The sequence below is a fragment of the Amborella trichopoda genome, chromosome 7 (assembly GCF_054954075.1).
Source record: "Amborella trichopoda isolate Santa Cruz 75 chromosome 7, AtrichopodaSantaCruz75HAP2 v2.0, whole genome shotgun sequence".
Classification (NCBI taxonomy): domain Eukaryota; kingdom Viridiplantae; phylum Streptophyta; class Magnoliopsida; order Amborellales; family Amborellaceae; genus Amborella; species Amborella trichopoda.
The window spans coordinates 11,030,001-11,046,956 of record NC_142342.1 but is presented as its reverse complement, the minus strand read 5'-3'; the positions used below and the strand labels follow the sequence as shown (position 1 = coordinate 11,046,956).

The 16,956-nt window shown below is 34.9% G+C and overlaps 1 protein-coding gene across 10 annotated transcripts in view; it reads right to left on the bottom strand.

Annotated features, from left to right (window-relative positions):
* Positions 1-16,956, bottom strand: part of LOC18444027 (Protein kinase superfamily protein) — a 47,353-nt gene that overhangs the window by 19,285 nt on the left and 11,112 nt on the right. For 7 of the 10 annotated variants that reach the window (XR_016058925.1, XR_016058924.1, XM_088871263.1 and 4 more), the window contains 5 exons: positions 15,908-16,033; positions 6,019-6,162; positions 2,607-2,694; positions 2,072-2,445; positions 755-1,078 (listed from right to left, as the gene is read on the bottom strand). Coding sequence is in view for 5 of the 10 variants with exons in the window: in XM_088871263.1 (XP_088727389.1) it covers positions 755-1,078; positions 2,072-2,445; positions 2,607-2,694; positions 6,019-6,162; positions 15,908-16,033 (1,056 nt within the window). In the remaining 5 variants the exon portion in view is untranslated. Of the gene's footprint in view, positions 1-754; positions 1,079-2,071; positions 2,446-2,606; positions 2,695-5,094; positions 5,212-6,018; positions 6,163-15,907; positions 16,034-16,956 lie in introns of those variants that run through there. The other 3 variants (XR_016058927.1, XR_016058926.1, XR_016058928.1) reach the window with 2 other exon arrangements.

Sequence of the window (16,956 nt, the reverse complement as noted above, 5' to 3'; positions counted from 1 at the left end):
AAATGCAAGATATGTCTCGCCTTCTAGAAATAGACATGCATAGCACCAATTAAATAACCTAGGCACAATTTCCATGCAGTTGAAATGTGACATACATGTCTTACAAGATTCTTGGTTTGTATGAGGAACCCAAAGATTAATAAGAAATGTCTCATGGAATAGGAACTAGAAAAGTGGGAATATTAAGATACAGACCATATCAATATACATATTTGATACTTTTGCATATTTTGTTTTCATAGTTCATTATCATCATCAAAGCCTTTTCCCAACTATTTGGGGTCAGCTACATGAATCATAGTCCCTATTTCTGTTTTATCCAGGGTCATACCCTCAATGAGGCTATGAGTCCCTATATCTTTTCTCCCTACTTCCAACTGTCCTTTCATGCATATTATATTTTTATAGTTAAATCATTAAATATGAAGTATCCTAGGAGTGTCTGGTATTAGGATCACTTCCGTATTATATCGCTACCGTTACATTGGGCATATAAACATACACACATATGTGTATTATTGATACTCATGGGAAAGATGAACAATAATTATCAGTGACAGTTTAAAGATTATGAAACACAATTCTCATAATAAGATTCTTAGGAAAAAAAGAACTAGTGGATGCACAATATAAATTGTAAAAATAATTTAAATTAGTTATATTATCTAGAACGAGGATTAAGAGATGGATTTGGAAGCTAGTATTTAAAGATAAATAAATAATTCTATGAATTCCACAAAGCTGGTGTGGATACCTCATCTAGAATGAATTCTCGAAAGAAGTTCCCTTTATCAGATAGTAGAAAAGCTAAAGCTGCCCTTGTTTGGACATTCTGCTGAGGCTGCATCGAACTTGATGGCAACATAGGAAAAAGAGATTCAGTCTGACTCGGCAAAACACCAAGGGATGCCATGTTACCATTCAAATCCTCCCCTCCTCCACTTTTTGCTGCAGTAATAAAATTTTCGAAGGCTTGCATGACATCGATGAACCTTTCAGCATCAAAAACACCAGACTTTCCATATATTGTGTAACGTAAAGCACTCCTCAACCTGGGCGATTCATCTGTTAAGAGTCTCTGATAAGCAGAAAGGAAAGAACAACAATGGGCATACTTCAGTTTCACATGAGACAAATTAGATTGTGTTAGTATCTACTATCACCGATAAAAATAAAGATATGAATATGGCTCTATCAATCCCATAAATCTCTACTTCTTCCATCATATAATAACAAGCAGCATAATTGCAATCTAATCACTTTGTCGTGGTCTTACAAGTAAAAGCTCAAAGAAATTCCACAATAGGTTTCGTGCATGTAAAAAACTATTTTTTAAATATAAAAAATAAAACAGGACTTTCCTATAAATTTCCCTTTTCAATACAATTTTTTTTCTTTTTCTTTTTCCATATGTTTCAACATAGCAGTAAAGTCATATTTTGAAATGTCAATGAGTACAATTTTTAAATTGCCAAAATTTATAAAATAAATTAAAGAGTAACAGTGTCTCAGAAATCATTAATTATTGTGCCTTTTGAAGAGAGTTAACAAGTGAAACTAACATTCTTCCCACTTCTCAATTACCAGGGCTATCTTCAAGGACGATCAGAATCTGTAGCTAAAAGAATGTATCTTTTAAACACAATTGGTAAAACAAGATCTTTAAATATGTGATCACATACAAGTGGCAAGGTTAGGAATTGAAGATTAGGAGAATGATTATGCAATTCCAACTAATTTTGAACGGTAAAGTTCGAGTGCAATACATTAGACCACCGGAGCTGCATTTCAATTGATAATATTAAAAGTACATTCAACTTACATGTTACTCTCTGCAATCTTATCTCAAAACTTCAAATAGATAATTTTCAGTTTCAGCACTGCAGCCCAGAGTTTTATAAATGCGAATGGGCAAGCAGATGCAATTCTAGGAAAGAAATTTGAAATAGTCAGACCTACCCTCAACTCACTCCCACATGCGTTAAGAGTTCATATGTGAGAATAAACAGGCTGATGCAATACTTTTGAGGCAAATATGTAATAATTTAATCAACCCAAAATTAACTCCCACCTGTGCAATATATGGGTATGCCTCATCCACAATAGCAAAATCTGGGTTGCCCACTAAAGCAATACCTTCCAGCACACCAATTGCTCTTATTATTAAAGCAAAATAAGGTGGTATTCGGAATGGGTAATCAAATGTGATTTGAGCCAGATCTGAGGCCAGCTCCTGAAAATTAATGTTCTTTGCTCCTCCTCCTTCAAGGGCCTGATCAAAAACCTTAGCTAGAACTGGTAAGATGGGATTTAAATCAACTCCCTCTGGGATAAAATCAAGCTTGACAAAATCCTTGACAATCGCATCATAATCTCGATGAATAAGATGAGCAATTGCTTCAATCATCCCATATTTTTTATCATCAGTTAATTTGGTAACAAGACCTGCTAAGACAAGATGTATATCAGTAAAATGGTAAATGTATCTCCCACAGAAATGGGACCATTTATCAATTTATACTGTATAATGACAAAAAATTTAACATTCTTAGTGGAAATTATACATTAAAGTCTGCAACAGTATGGGCCATTAGAGAAGATCATACCAAAGTCGAGTATAGCCAGCTTCCCATCAGGAGTTCGGATCATATTTCCTGGATGTGGATCAGCATGGAAAAACCCAGTATCAAGCAACTGAAATCCACATGGAAAAATGTATTAGATTGAGCGACAACTGCTGGTCACACTCAATTATCACAATAAAAGATATTAATTCTATAATGTAATCACATAGGAAAAAACAGTCCAAAAGATAAATGTATAATGGACGCATATGGTTACATCCTGATGTGGATAAATTAGGAGGATGGTACGAACTGCTAGACCTAATATATTCCTTTATATCCAGCCAGATCATATTTACTACCATCTATTGACATAAACTAGATTAGTCTTATATAATTAAATCAAATTGAAGCAATGGAAAAACCACTGTATAGAGTATGTCATCGAATGGTTCAAGCATTCATTAGATGGCCAAAATGCAATTTCATTTCTTTCTCAAGTCTCAACAAGTTGGAAAACATTTAAAGCCAGAAAGAAGTACCCCAAAACCGACAAATTAAAACCCCAAAACCAACATCATTAAAAGGTTTTGAGTATCCAAAAAGCATCCATCCTGAGAGGACCACCATGATGCATTATAACAGTGCAGAAAAGTTCATTTCCCAGAATATATAGAAAGAAATGTTAACCATTTTTCCTACGAAATTTCTCATTCTCATGTGTAGGGCTGGCAATGGGTTGGGAGCCGGCCTGGTTGGCCTGGCCCTAAAAACTAGAGCTTGGGCCATAAACTACAGCCCAAGGACCGAACCAGGGTCAGGCAACCATTGGCTAAGGATGGTAGGCCCAGAACAGACTGGACGAGGGCCTCTTCGGTCCGGTCTGTGCCGGGCTCGGTTGCTACCCCTACTTATGTAATAAATTTGTCATGACTAGCATACTATTATGGCTTTAGTAAGAGATGAACTGCTAGCCCTTCCCATTCCATCAAGCTCTTGAATCCCATAGCATGATCAACCAAAAAAGCATCTTCCCCTTTTAAGTTAATCAAGGTGAGCAACCTAATAAGACTATAATAAAAAAAGGATATCCTTCACTAACCCCCTTTTTTCTTCCATTTAAATTTCCATAATAATTTGCATATCTTTTCAAGAAATATTTGAAAAGTTCCATAAAGACCTCCTTTGACGCGAAGGATCTAGGTGAATGGGAAGCTGGATATGCTGGAACTCGGTCCCAGGGATTCTACCAGGATAGAAAGCTCACCTTTTCTCAAGGGGTAGCAAATTTAAACGATCAACTTTTTACATTGAGTTTGGAAACTCCTTAATGACATCCAGTGGCTGAAAGGACCATTTGACATTACTTGAGGTAACTAATACTTTTACAACAACTATTTCACACTTTACATCCCCTTTAGCAGTTATCTAAAACTTGCCCATCTAGATTCAGACTCAGGCTCTCGGTAGGGTGCAAAATCTGGAACAGGTACATAATGTACCCTGTATATGACTTGTATAGTGCTCAGCAAATTACTGTAGCAACTCATCAGAGCACTGTAAAACTCTGGCATGATTCACCCAGGTTGCTACAATATCAGGGTAAGTCACTAGGATTACTGCACATTGCTAAGTTTAAAATGGGGCTCAAAATCCGCCCCCCTTTGTTTTTGTTTCTTCAAGTTTTGAGCTTTAGGGTTGCCCATTTAAGCCAAAAATTCATTTTAAGTAAGAAATTAGCCTGATCTGGATTTTAACACCAATAGATTTTAGAAAGAACACCAAATATGAGAAATTTTTGGGATTGAAAAAAACTGGTCAATTTTGAAAAACTGTTATTTCTTTGCGATCTGTAGTTATTACCTAATGAATTTTGATCCATATGCATAGTTTTGTGTTCTTGATCCAACCATAACCTTGATTTACATAAAAAAGTCAAAATAAATATGATTTTAGATATTTGAAATTCCAATCAAAGATCATCCTAATTTTTCAAGATATCAAATACCCTAGATCCATTCTTGAAACCCAAAATTGGTTCGGGGGTCTTATTGTTGGGGTATGAGGAACCTTGGATAACGATTGGAGGCACTGATTTGCACCGAGCATGAATACTGGGGAATCGGTAATGCAGTGCCCAGTCAGGGCATAGTCCTATACTTCGACACTATTACTCAACACCAAGGTGGACACCTAGTTAGCGTGGTTGTTACCCTGGGGAATCGGTATTGCATGATGCAAGTGCATGAGTTTATTTTGTGTTGGAAAATTCTATATGGAAGAAAGGAGTCTCACATTAAAGTCAATGTACTTTGCATTAGAGGATATGTTGCGCAGGTACTAGGTTAGTTTGGCATGTAGTTATTGTCTTAAGAGTTCCAAAGGTAGGCTTTGGTCTTCCAATGTAGTGGGACTTGCTTAGTGGGTCTGTGGAAGCATGTAAATTTAGGTTTTGAACTTATAAATGTGCTATACAATGGCTGTAAAGATGGAAGATTAATTTTGAATGAAAAAAAGAAATATTTGCAACCATTTTCTTGTTGCCTTTTGGAGTTGAGTGAGTCCTCCATCGGAGTTGAGTGTTCCTCTAACTCGGTATGAGTGATTCCACCCCTACCTAACTGGTTGAGTGCTTCCCAGCAACATCCTGCAGGCCCAGGACTGCATCAATCAGCCTCATAATTTTGGGTAAATCTTTTTCAGTTTAAATTAATATATTTGATTCTTTACTAGAATCACTCAATCTTTTATTATTATTTATGTAATTGTTGCATTTTATAAAAAAAAGAAATTTTATCTAATTACCCATTAGAGATGAACAATTAAACACTTAACCCATATTTTTTTATTTAATTTCTAAATACCCATTAAAAACGCATGGTTTTGAAATAGTTGCAAATTGACAAAATGTTAAGTATTTCATCTCTAATGAGTATTTCAATAATCTTTCCAAAAAAATTAAGTAAGTTTCCATTTTTTGTCAATTTTCTTATACACACAGAGACTTAAAAAAGTGTTGAGTTCAGAAATTTTTCAATGTTTTCTGGTTTTTTTTGGAATTCATTCCAATTTTTTCAGGGCCTTTTTTTCCCCTTTCATTGACTAGGGAATAACTATGGTGAGTCCGAAGTGAGTTGCCCGAGTAGTTCAGTTTGGGGTTGCCTAGTCCACTGCCCGAGCAAGTTTCTGAACACTGATCTTTCGTTATTGACATCAGTCATGTAAAAAGGAGGCAAAGATGATGACTAACAACTCAGTAAGTTGATATGTAACAAGGGATGAACAAGAATGAAATGGACATAGGCTATAGGATTTTTGGCAGTACAATGCTTTGTTCTTCCCTGCATTATATTTGATTATGATTTGATGAGTCAGATGATCCAAAGAGAGAGAATGAAATAGAAATATGAGAAAAGAAGCATAAAATTCCAGGTATGTGCTTGAAGAAATGAACCTGCTTAAGGTAACATATAACCCCAACATTCACAAGGGCTCCAACATCATCTTCGGTACTTTGCGATAGTTTCTCTCCTTCTATCCATTCAGTGGTGAGAACCTTCCTTGAGGTATACTTGCTATATGTCTTTGGTATAACAACCTTACAAATTCAAAATCAAATTCACACCTGAGTTACAAAATAAATAATATGAACAGAAAGTAAACTGCTAAATTATTAGAATACTAAAACAAACAACAAGTATGCTTTGCACAATACTTAGCCCACAACACTAAAGACAAAATTATAAGAAATTTGAAGTGTGGAAGCCAATACATTAACCGAACAATTATATTAAAGGATAAGTCGAACATAAGATGTATATTTTTTGAAACTGTAATCAAGAACATTATCACTCGGGTGATTCTCCAAGATGTAATCCATTCAACAATATTAAAGAACATCAATTGTAGGATGACTCTTCAATGTGAACTGTATAGTTATCACTTACACATATCTCACACTTCATACATACATGAAATTCCATATGGTTTGTTTTCATAAAGAATTATTATGTAGCTAACTTTAACGGCAAGCACCAAATTTACCATGCTCATGCCATGAATTGTGCACGATGCGACAAAGCTAATGCAGTGGGTTTGGTAAGTAATGCAAGTAATGGAGGACTGGAAAAGAATAATAAAATACAATTGAAGAAGTATGGCGTTTGCTACAGATACTTACCTCTTATTCTTTAAGGTTTTAGTGATACAGGTTGGGGAGATAATACCAAGAAAAGCACTAGTGGGTGGATATTTAAATAAGGCAGCAATGCCATTTCATGGGATAGTAAGAAGCAAGAATCTCGACCATTAAATCAGAGTATGGGGATCTGGGAGGTAAGTCAGCTGGGAGGCCAGATGGTAGCAAAGCTTCTTATAGGAGATAACCCTTCCAAATATTGTGGGAGCTTCATTCACAATTCATTGTGACAATTAGGCTGCTATAATAAAATCTAAGCATCATGGGCTGACCAAGAACTAAAGCTTTCATACTACAGGAGACTTCATTTTGCATGGAAAGATTAGCTTTGAGTACATCCCATCATACTTGATGACAGCAAACTTATTGACAAAATCTGTAACAGCCTCAAGAATGAAGGAGCATCACACCACGATTGGCTTCTATGAATGTTAGAGAATGTAATATATTGTCATGTTTTCTTTTACTCCTTTATGTACTTATATTTGGCTCATTTATCTATCACACAAGGAGCTGGTATGATATAGTGTATGGAATGCATGATGGATAAAGGCAGCTGATATGATATAATGTATGGAATACATGATGGATTAAGGAGGAATACATGATGGATTAAAGCACGTTGTGATATCACCTTGTAGATGTCCTTATAAGTCCCTGGTCGCCTGAGGGGTTTGCTTTAAGACTGATGAGGGCATACAAACTAGTGATTGGATATGTCACTTAACTATCAAAACATTGGATGAGTTCAAGGTGGCAGAAGTAGATGCCATGCAACCCACGGCTTAAATTGTTGAGAAGGAACAGTTTGATGCAAGGAGGGAAACGAAAAATGATATAAACCAAAAATATAAAAAATATAAGGAAGGGTGAGAGAATATACCCTATTTCTAGGCCTACGGGGGAGTCCACCCAAAGTTTGAGATATTCAACCCTTTCTCTACGTCTGAAGAGAAGTCTACCCCAAAACGATATTTTCACAAGAACCAAAATTTCAATTCTTCTCCAGTTTTTGTTGTCCAATACTTCTATAATTATAGAAGAAAACCCCCAAGCCCAACTTGCTCCTTGAGAAACCCTATTACTATTAAATCCTAATCCGTCGGCTTTTAGAAACTAAACTGTTTCTAAACTTCTAACTCTACCCCTCAATTCTCTACATGAAAAAAAACACAAATACCTTGAAGTTAAATAAATAAATAGAAAAAGGGACCAAACAATCGCATATCCAACTTTAGTCTCCTACCAAAAAAAAAAAAAAAAACTACATCATTCTCCTAGGGTCGAGCGTCCTCGAGCTTGTTGAATTCATTGCATCCTTTAGAAGCATCTCCAATAATTGGTGTAGTCCCACCATTTGTCTTGGCACACCGGTCGTATTTTTTTTTTTTAGAGAAGTTAACATATATATATAGGTCATCATTGTCGTCATCATGAATCGAGCCTTATCCCAAATATTTGGGGTCGGCTACACAAATCCCGTTCCAACATTCCGCTCTATCAAGGGCCATACTCTAAGTCCGACTATTGATCACCATATCTCTTCTCACTACTTCTATCCACGTCTTTTTAGGCCATCCCCTTACCCTTTTAGAGTCATCTATTTAAACCAAATCGCCCCTCCTAACCAATGTTGTTCTAGGTCGACACCATATATGGCCAAACCACCTAAGTCTATATTCCCTCATCTTATTGCTTATTAGAGCCACCCCTAAGTTCCCTCCGATGTATTCATTCTGAATTCTATCTTTTCTTGTCTTACCACTCATCCATCTCAACATCTTCATCTCAGCTACACTCATTCTATAAATATGTTGTTTCTTGACCACCCAAAAATCTATCCCATTCATTGGTATGCAATAGTCACGTAAGATTCCAAAAGCATATCTCCACTTTGCCCACCTAGTTCTAATTCTATACATGATATCTTCCTCAATCTCTCCATGCTCATGAATTTTCGACCCATGATATAGAAAATAAGCTCTTTTAGGTACTTCATGGCCATCAATCTTAATGAATTCCTCGTTCCTACTTCTATTATTACTAAACTTGCATTTCATATATTCTGTCTTGGTCCAGAAAATTTTAAAACCTTTAGATCCTAGAGCATCCCTCCAAAGTTCTAACTTTGCATTGACACCATCTCTAGTCTGTGAAGATTTATTAATCCTTTTCCTAGGGTACCCCCCAAGAACTTAGGCACATCTCACATCCGATTACTGAACTGATGGTGTACTTTGAGGCTTTGGTCCTACTGAATCCTCTAAAGTGGGAAGTACCTCAAACAATACCCTCTAACTAAGGTGGTGCTGAGAGCATAGACGACTATTGGGTCTCTTTTCAACTCGACTTTGGGTATGCCACCATGTGGCACCACCCCCTTAGCCACTGGGGCTGAGTGTGCTCCCTCTCCTTGACCAAGGTGGGGCATGCCACCCTACAAGAGAGATGGAGAGAGAAGGCTAGAGAGAGGAGAGGGAGAGCCAGAGAGGGGTGTGGAGGAGACAAAAGGAGAGAAGGGGAGTGAGAGAGAGGTCAGAAAATCTGATGGTGTGAATGAGGGGGGACCCCTTCATATTGGCCTCAATGGCCCAAGGGTATGCTTATCTCACTTAGGTGTCAATTTGAATAAAAGATTTCCTCATAATCTATGAGGTGAGAGAGAAACAAATCAGAGCCATCTATTCCTAAAATTAACCATCATGATTAAGAAGGAAACTAGGAATCTTATCTCTTGAATCTTTGACCCATATCCACTCCTAGTCAACATCGGATAAGATAATCTTCTAATTACATTAGAATTTCTTTATCTTTGAAAAATACAGTTTCTAGAAATTCAAAGTCAACATTTCAACAAGTAATAGGTCAAGCCAAAATTTCAAAACATATCTTATGACCAAATTACATGAAAACCTCATCCACAACCAAACAAATCTTTACAAAATCTCTTCGAGCGCATTTGTTTTTCTGAAAAATTTCTTTTAGAAAGAAATATTTCTAAGTTTCTAAAAGTTCTACATTTAGAAATATCAGAAAATTGGCCAATAAATAGTGGAACCACGGCCCTGTGGGGATTATAGGTTTCCCCCTAAGAGCAAGTCACATGCACGTATTACTATAAATAAATTCATGGGCCTCATTATGTCCCTCTAAGCTTCAGAAATATCAACACTTGCCTCTTTAGAGTTTTGATGAATAAAATAATTTTTAAAAATTTAGAAAACAATTAAAAATTACATGAACATAAATAAAAATCGAAACAATAATGTCATGTTCTTAAAAATATATAACACTCAAAAATAGCTTTAGAAGTGGATTGATACAAATGGGTCAAGCAAAATTTGACTATTAGGGCACTTCATGCGTGCTAAACCGTGATCCACAACTATCTTCTCAAACTAACGATACAGGACCCATGACCCACATGCCAGCAACTCATGATTGTCCCGCAAAAGTTGGCCAATAAATAGTGGAACCGTGGCCCTAGTGTGGGGATTATAGGTTCCCCCCTGAGAGCAAGCCACATGCACGTATTGCTATAGTGTAAGGGGGACTCTTTCTATGTAAATGTACATGTTTCTCTTTAAAGGGTTGCCTCCTAAAATGAGGTTTCCATATATATATAGTATTTATGACTTTATAACATATCCTATAGACTAAGGCAATATTCTGAGATCCTAAGTTCATATCAAACCCTTGAGTTTTTAAGTTTAGGGTAAGGACTTTCAAGAGATTAGGATCAGTTAAGGCTACTGAAAAATTGGGAAAACAATTAAAATATATTGGACCATTGCAAAGGCTTGATTCTATTATTCATAACAGAGAGTCAGAAAACTTATTATGTCGTTCATCTCTTAAACAGAGTAGAACAAAGTTATTTAGACCTATTCTAGTAAGGGGTTTATAGCGATTTGAACAAGTCCTATATGCAAGTATTTATATTCTTTTTTCTTATGATCTTGTATCATGCGATTAGAAAGGAGTTGGAAACTATTCTGCTCATCTGTGATAGAGATACTTTGTTCTACAGTATTAATAAAAAACTAGTTTTGAACTCAAATGTCCCTTTTCTATAAACATCAGAAGCTGGGACTTTAGGGATATTTCAGTTTTGGATCTGTTTTTCTATATTGTTTATAATTGCTTCTTCTCCATTTCTTACACGCAGTGTACTAGAAGAAGAGGCTGTCCTGCTGGATAGTGTCCTAAGGAAATTTTCCATTTCGGATAATTTTTTGATCATTGAGTCAGTCGAAAACATTCCTTGTACCTTTCACGGCTCCTCCTGGCCTACTGGTAGTTCGGGTCACGACGACTTCTAGTGTCAATTTATTATCTTTGTTGGGAAATTTTCTTAGTCATACTAAACTTTAGAACAGTTCTATTCTACAGTTCACCACTGTAAACGAAACATGGCTCTGATACCAATTAGACATTCAAATGACAATTTCACACATATATAGATCAAACATATATAATTCAAATGCGCACAGTCATACTAAGAAAATAAACTTTAAACTGCTAGAAAAGAAACACTTACATACAACACTTGTAGAAACTAGAAAAAAGCTTCCACTGTTCTAGACAATAGCTGGGTAGATGATCCCAGTGACAATCACACATATATGGTTCACACAGAACTCCAAACCACTCAGATAAAATAGTACTCCAAAACACTCAAATAAAATACTTAGAATTGACACTCTTTGATACTCTCAGACTTAGACTCCAGAATACTCTCCCTTCCTTTCTTCGATGCCTCCTGCTGAGGAACCCTTTCTCCTTTTATAAGCGTATGGCGGACTTCAAATTATTATTTCAGGTCCATAAAGTAAAAGCAAGTCTTCACGTTCTAAGGTGACTGAAGATGTCGGTGGCAGATGCTGTCGGTGAAAAGATATGAACAGTGTTTGGAGCTGACCGAAAGGTATAAACAGTAAAAGGAGGTCACTATTTTGTCGGCAACCTATTCTAAGGACTCGTGTGCTAGATAGACTGCAGTCGATCTGTCCTTTACTATGCTTTTTCCTATTGTGAGATTCCATAATCCATGTCGTCATTTTCCTGTTCATAAGATTCTTCATTTTGGGTTGATGTTGTCATGGCTTCTTCATCTTCGTCAAATATTTGCAGCAACTTCTTCTTGAGTTCTTCTTTGGTTGCTTCAAGGTATTGCTGACGAATTTTATTTAGATAATCAGGTATATTTATATTTGTATTAGGAGGTGGAGGTGGATTTAGAGAGTCATTATCATAAACATCCCACCATTTTATATATATTTGTTTTCCTAATTTCGGAAGGTATTCCCAGTTATTTGTATAATCATCAGATAAATGGTATGACCATTTCATGATCCAAGGGATCTGGTATAAGGCCATAAAGTACATATAGAGATCTATTTGGGGCTGTTATTATTATAATCCATGAATTTTCTTTGAGAAGCTTGTATTTTGGGTGGTAGTATATCCGTTCCGGAGCCCCATAATTGGAACCAGTTTCTGAACCAGTTTGGGAATTCCCCTATTACTGGTATTTTAATTTGTAGAAACCATGTATGAGAATTCATATCATTTTGAAAAGCAAACACCTCATGCCATGCTTTAATATATTTAAAATATTGGTAGTATTTATTATTGAAACCTTTAGCTTGTATTCTCCTGGGTTTTAGTGGGTCAACACCCCATTCTTTATATGAAATTATTTTACGTATTTAGAATTTAGAATATACAATCGTATTAGTATTCTTTTTATAAAAATGAACCAGAGTTATTGATCCTGTTTCGAGAATAATGGTTTCATACCATTCTCTATTCTTTTCTCCATTATTAGGATGTAGATGATTTCTCAAATATATTGCAGCTATTTCACAGGGATCTTTATTTTTTTGGTCATCTTCTATTATGATAATAGTTATGAAAGAAGTTTCTATAAATTTGCTCTTTTCTCCAGGTGTATTTACGGCTCTCGGTATTGGTTCAGGAGAAAACGTTATTTCTTGAGCTTGTTTTCTGGTCAACTGTTTTGGGGTTATTGGTGATGATGATGATGCCAAGGTTTTACTTGGAACAGGGACTATCTCCATACTTCCCTTTTTTGATAGACTCCTCTTGCCTTCCCTGCAAAAATTCTCGGGTCAAAAAGTCAGGAAGATAATTAGTATTACCTTTGATATGTTCAATGTCAAATTCAAAAGAGGAGAGAATACCTTGCCATCTAGCAAAGATCTGTTTTGAAACGAGATTTTTTACATATTTGTGAAGTATATCTTTTGCAACTTTACAGTCAGTACGAATTAAGAATTTTTTATTGAGGAGATCACTCTGAAATTTTGTCACACAGTGGACAATGGCTAGAATTTCCTTCTTAACCGTAGAATAATTTTGTTGGGTTGGATTCCAAGCTTTAGAAGTAAAACGGACCAACTGTTCTCTTTTTAAAATCTGTTGTTTTAAAATTCCTCCCAATCCTTTTTCTGAAGCATCACATTCAATGATTTTAAAAGCAGTAGGATCAGAGAGTGTAAGGCAGGGTAATTCTTTAGCCTTTATTTTTATTTTTCGAACGGCTAAAGTATGCATATCCGTCCATTCAAGAGGATTCTTTTTTAACCTTTGGAATAATGGCTTAGCATCAATAGCCAAGTCTTTATAGAAATCAGTGATATAATTGAGACATCCAAGAAATCTTTGGAGTTCAGTTTTGTCCTTGCTTATATCAGGGAATTTATTAGCAAAATCCATAGCTCTATCTATGGGGATTATTCCTCCTTGGAAAAAGTTATGTCCCAAAAATCTGATTTTTTTTTTGGCAAAGGCTAATCTTTTTGGCAGAAACTACTAAGCCAGCCATCTTAATTGCTTTAATAAAAACATTTAGATGTTTAAAATGTTGTTCTAAATTTTCAGAAAAAACTAGGACATCATCAATATATACAATCATGAATTTGGTATAGGGATTAAAAATGTCATACATAATATTTTAAAATTCTTAAGGGGCATTTTTTTAGGCCAAAAGGCACAACATTCCACTCATATTGCCCAAAGGGAACATTAAGAGCAATCTTATAACGATCTTTTTCAGCAATCTGGATTTGCTAATATCCCGACTTTAAATCGAATTTTGAGAAAATACAAGCATTAACAAGTCTATCCAAAAGATCTCTCTTATTAGGAATGGGATGTCTTATCCATCTTAAGGCTTTATTGAGGGGCTTATAATTTATAACCAATCGAGGTGCACCCTATTCTATTTCAGAGGCCTTTTCAACATAAAATACGGAACAACTCCAAGGAGAAGAGCTTTTCCTAATAAGTCTGTTTTGAAGTAACTCAGCAATCTCCTTTTTACAGATTTCTAAAAGTCTAGGATTCATTTGAATAGGCCTAGCTTTAGTAGGAATTTTATCCTTATGAAAATCAACCTCATAGGGTAAATTAACAATATGTTTTTGTCTATTCCAGAAAGCATTTGGGAGTTCAGCACATATCTCTTTTTCAATATTATTTCTAAGGCTTTCTATTGTCCTTTTATTTTCAGGAAGCAAGAGCTTGGTTTCTATTGTTTTATATTTTAATTTTCTTCCTTGAGGTAATATAAAATTTTTTCTTTATTAGAGATTTTTTGGATAGACTTGTTAATGCTTATTAGCTTGGAATTCAATATTAGCTTCAATTCCAGTACTATCAATTTTTATTGGATAAAGCATATTTAAAAATGGAGTTCTCAAGATTACAAATAGACTTAATCCTTTAACCATAATGAAAGGGAATTCAAAGCAGTTACCATTATTACAGACTACAGCATCAGAAAGTTTATAGTTTATAATCATTTTACTGCCATTTGCCGTATTTAAGACGCGTGTCGTCTTACTAATATATTTAGTAGGGATAAGCCCTTCATTTATACAATTTAAATCTGCTCCTGAATCTATTACCGCAATGGTTTGAAAACTATATTCTTTTTGAACTACTATTTTTATCATGGTAAACCACTTTTGAGTAATTACACTATCAAGAAGATTAACATAATTACAATCTTGTATTGCATTCATATCAAAAGATTCTGGTTCATTAATTACCTTAGGAAGAGTATTTTCTTTCTCGGGGGGCAGAAGATTTTTATAATTTTATATATACATATATATATATATATATATATATATATATATATATATATATATATATATATATATGCTCCTGTAAGCCCACGAATGAGGTCGTGACCGTCAAATCGGTCCAAATTCAATCTGGGCAGTTGGGCGTAGTTTTACTTGTAAGCCCACCGGCTTACAGTAGCATCTTCCATATATAAATATATATATATATATATATATATATAAAAGTTTGCTGAGGATTTGGCCTTCGCACTCACAATGCTCCAACCGCACTAAAGAATACCGGTGGCTTCGTAGCCTACAAACATCGTCCCTAGGCATCTCTCCGACCTCAACACCGAATGACCCATCAAAAACCCTCAATGGTAATGCCTATGCCTGGGAAAAAGGGTTTCAGACATGACCTAATCCATAAACCACCCAACTCTAAGTCAGTCAACCAACAAAACATACACTTCCACTGAAGTGCACAATTCACTAGTTTTTTGTTTTCATGCTCTTAGGGGCTTTAAAGGTCACAAATCCCAATAGGTAGGCGGTGGTGGTCATGATTACGAGTGTCACAACATGACATCTTAAAATTATTGAACGGCAAGATGAAAATGCAAAACAAACAATTTTGTGGTTCATCAAAGTTAGCATAGGAATTTATCTAAAACCTCCTAAAAATTATCATAGTCGGATTATGCATGATAATGTACAAAAAAATAATATGTGCATAAACCATGAATTGATATCACTATGCACATGTTATTGAAAACTATGCATTGCAAACAAGAATTCACATGGAGTATATTTCAAATTTTTTTAATCATTAACTGTGTTCCATCATTAAGTATGAGATACACATATTCGCGCTTGATACAAACAAATATATGCTAAACAAGAACTAAGGACCAAATAGAAGTTATCATATAATTTACATTTCGTCTATCATCTTCCTTGCTAGTTACATAGTGCACATAAGAAAAGACCATAGAAATGGTCTGAAGATGACATCAATAAATGCAGTATAAAGAAGATTTACACACCTGTGGAAGGTCCTTTTTCATCATTTTTGCAAAGCGAGTTCCATTCTCACCCTCATTAATATAATCAAGTTCTTCGAAAAAACGAGCAGCCCATTCATCTACCAAACCAACAACGTCAATGGAAATCTACACCAAACAAATAGAGAACTTGAGTCTGCACCCGACCACCTAAGTGGGCACCACATTTTTAGGTGCCCCAACCTTACATATATAAGTTTATAGGACATGTGGATGTGTTATATATATATATATATATATATATATATATATATATATATATACAGAATAATCAATAATTCACAACCCTTCAAATTACAAAGGTCAATATTAGAGTGCGTTGTGAAAGATGGATTTACTGACTAATTTGTTGCTTTTTAAAAAAAAGTTAATTTTTATGATATCTTGCTCATCAAGTAAGGGTGTTTGTGTTAAATATCACTAAAAGATAAGGGCATTTTTGTCATTTTATAAGGGACAAAGTTGAAATTTTTACTAAAGGATATGGGTACTCTTCAAATAAAGCTCCAGGGTACTAGCTTCCAAAATCTCATTATATTTTTGTGAAATTTTTAAATTTGCCATTACTTAATGATTAAATTACCTATTAAAAAAATTTAAACAAAAATTAATATTTTTGATAAATACACCCATCACAAGTCATTCTAGCATTAACCTTTGTATTTTGAGGGATTGTTAAATCTAGACAAACCCTATATATATATATATATATATATATAGAAAACGTCTTCCCAACGCCTCTATGCGAAAATGAAAAGTGATTTCGCCTATCCTCATCACCGTCCAAAGTTCATCGCACGGTCACGATTGTCCGATAGTGTTTCATTTTTTCATTTTTTCATTTTTTTTTCACAAATCGGAATGATATGAAATTTGGAACATGTGTACATCTTCGTGAAGCGCACCTAATAAAAATACAAAAAAAAATAATTGGCGATTTTGGTTAATTTATTTCCTATAAAATATTTATTTCATGTAAAATATTTATTTCATGTAAAATATTTATTTCATGTAAAATATTTATTTCATGT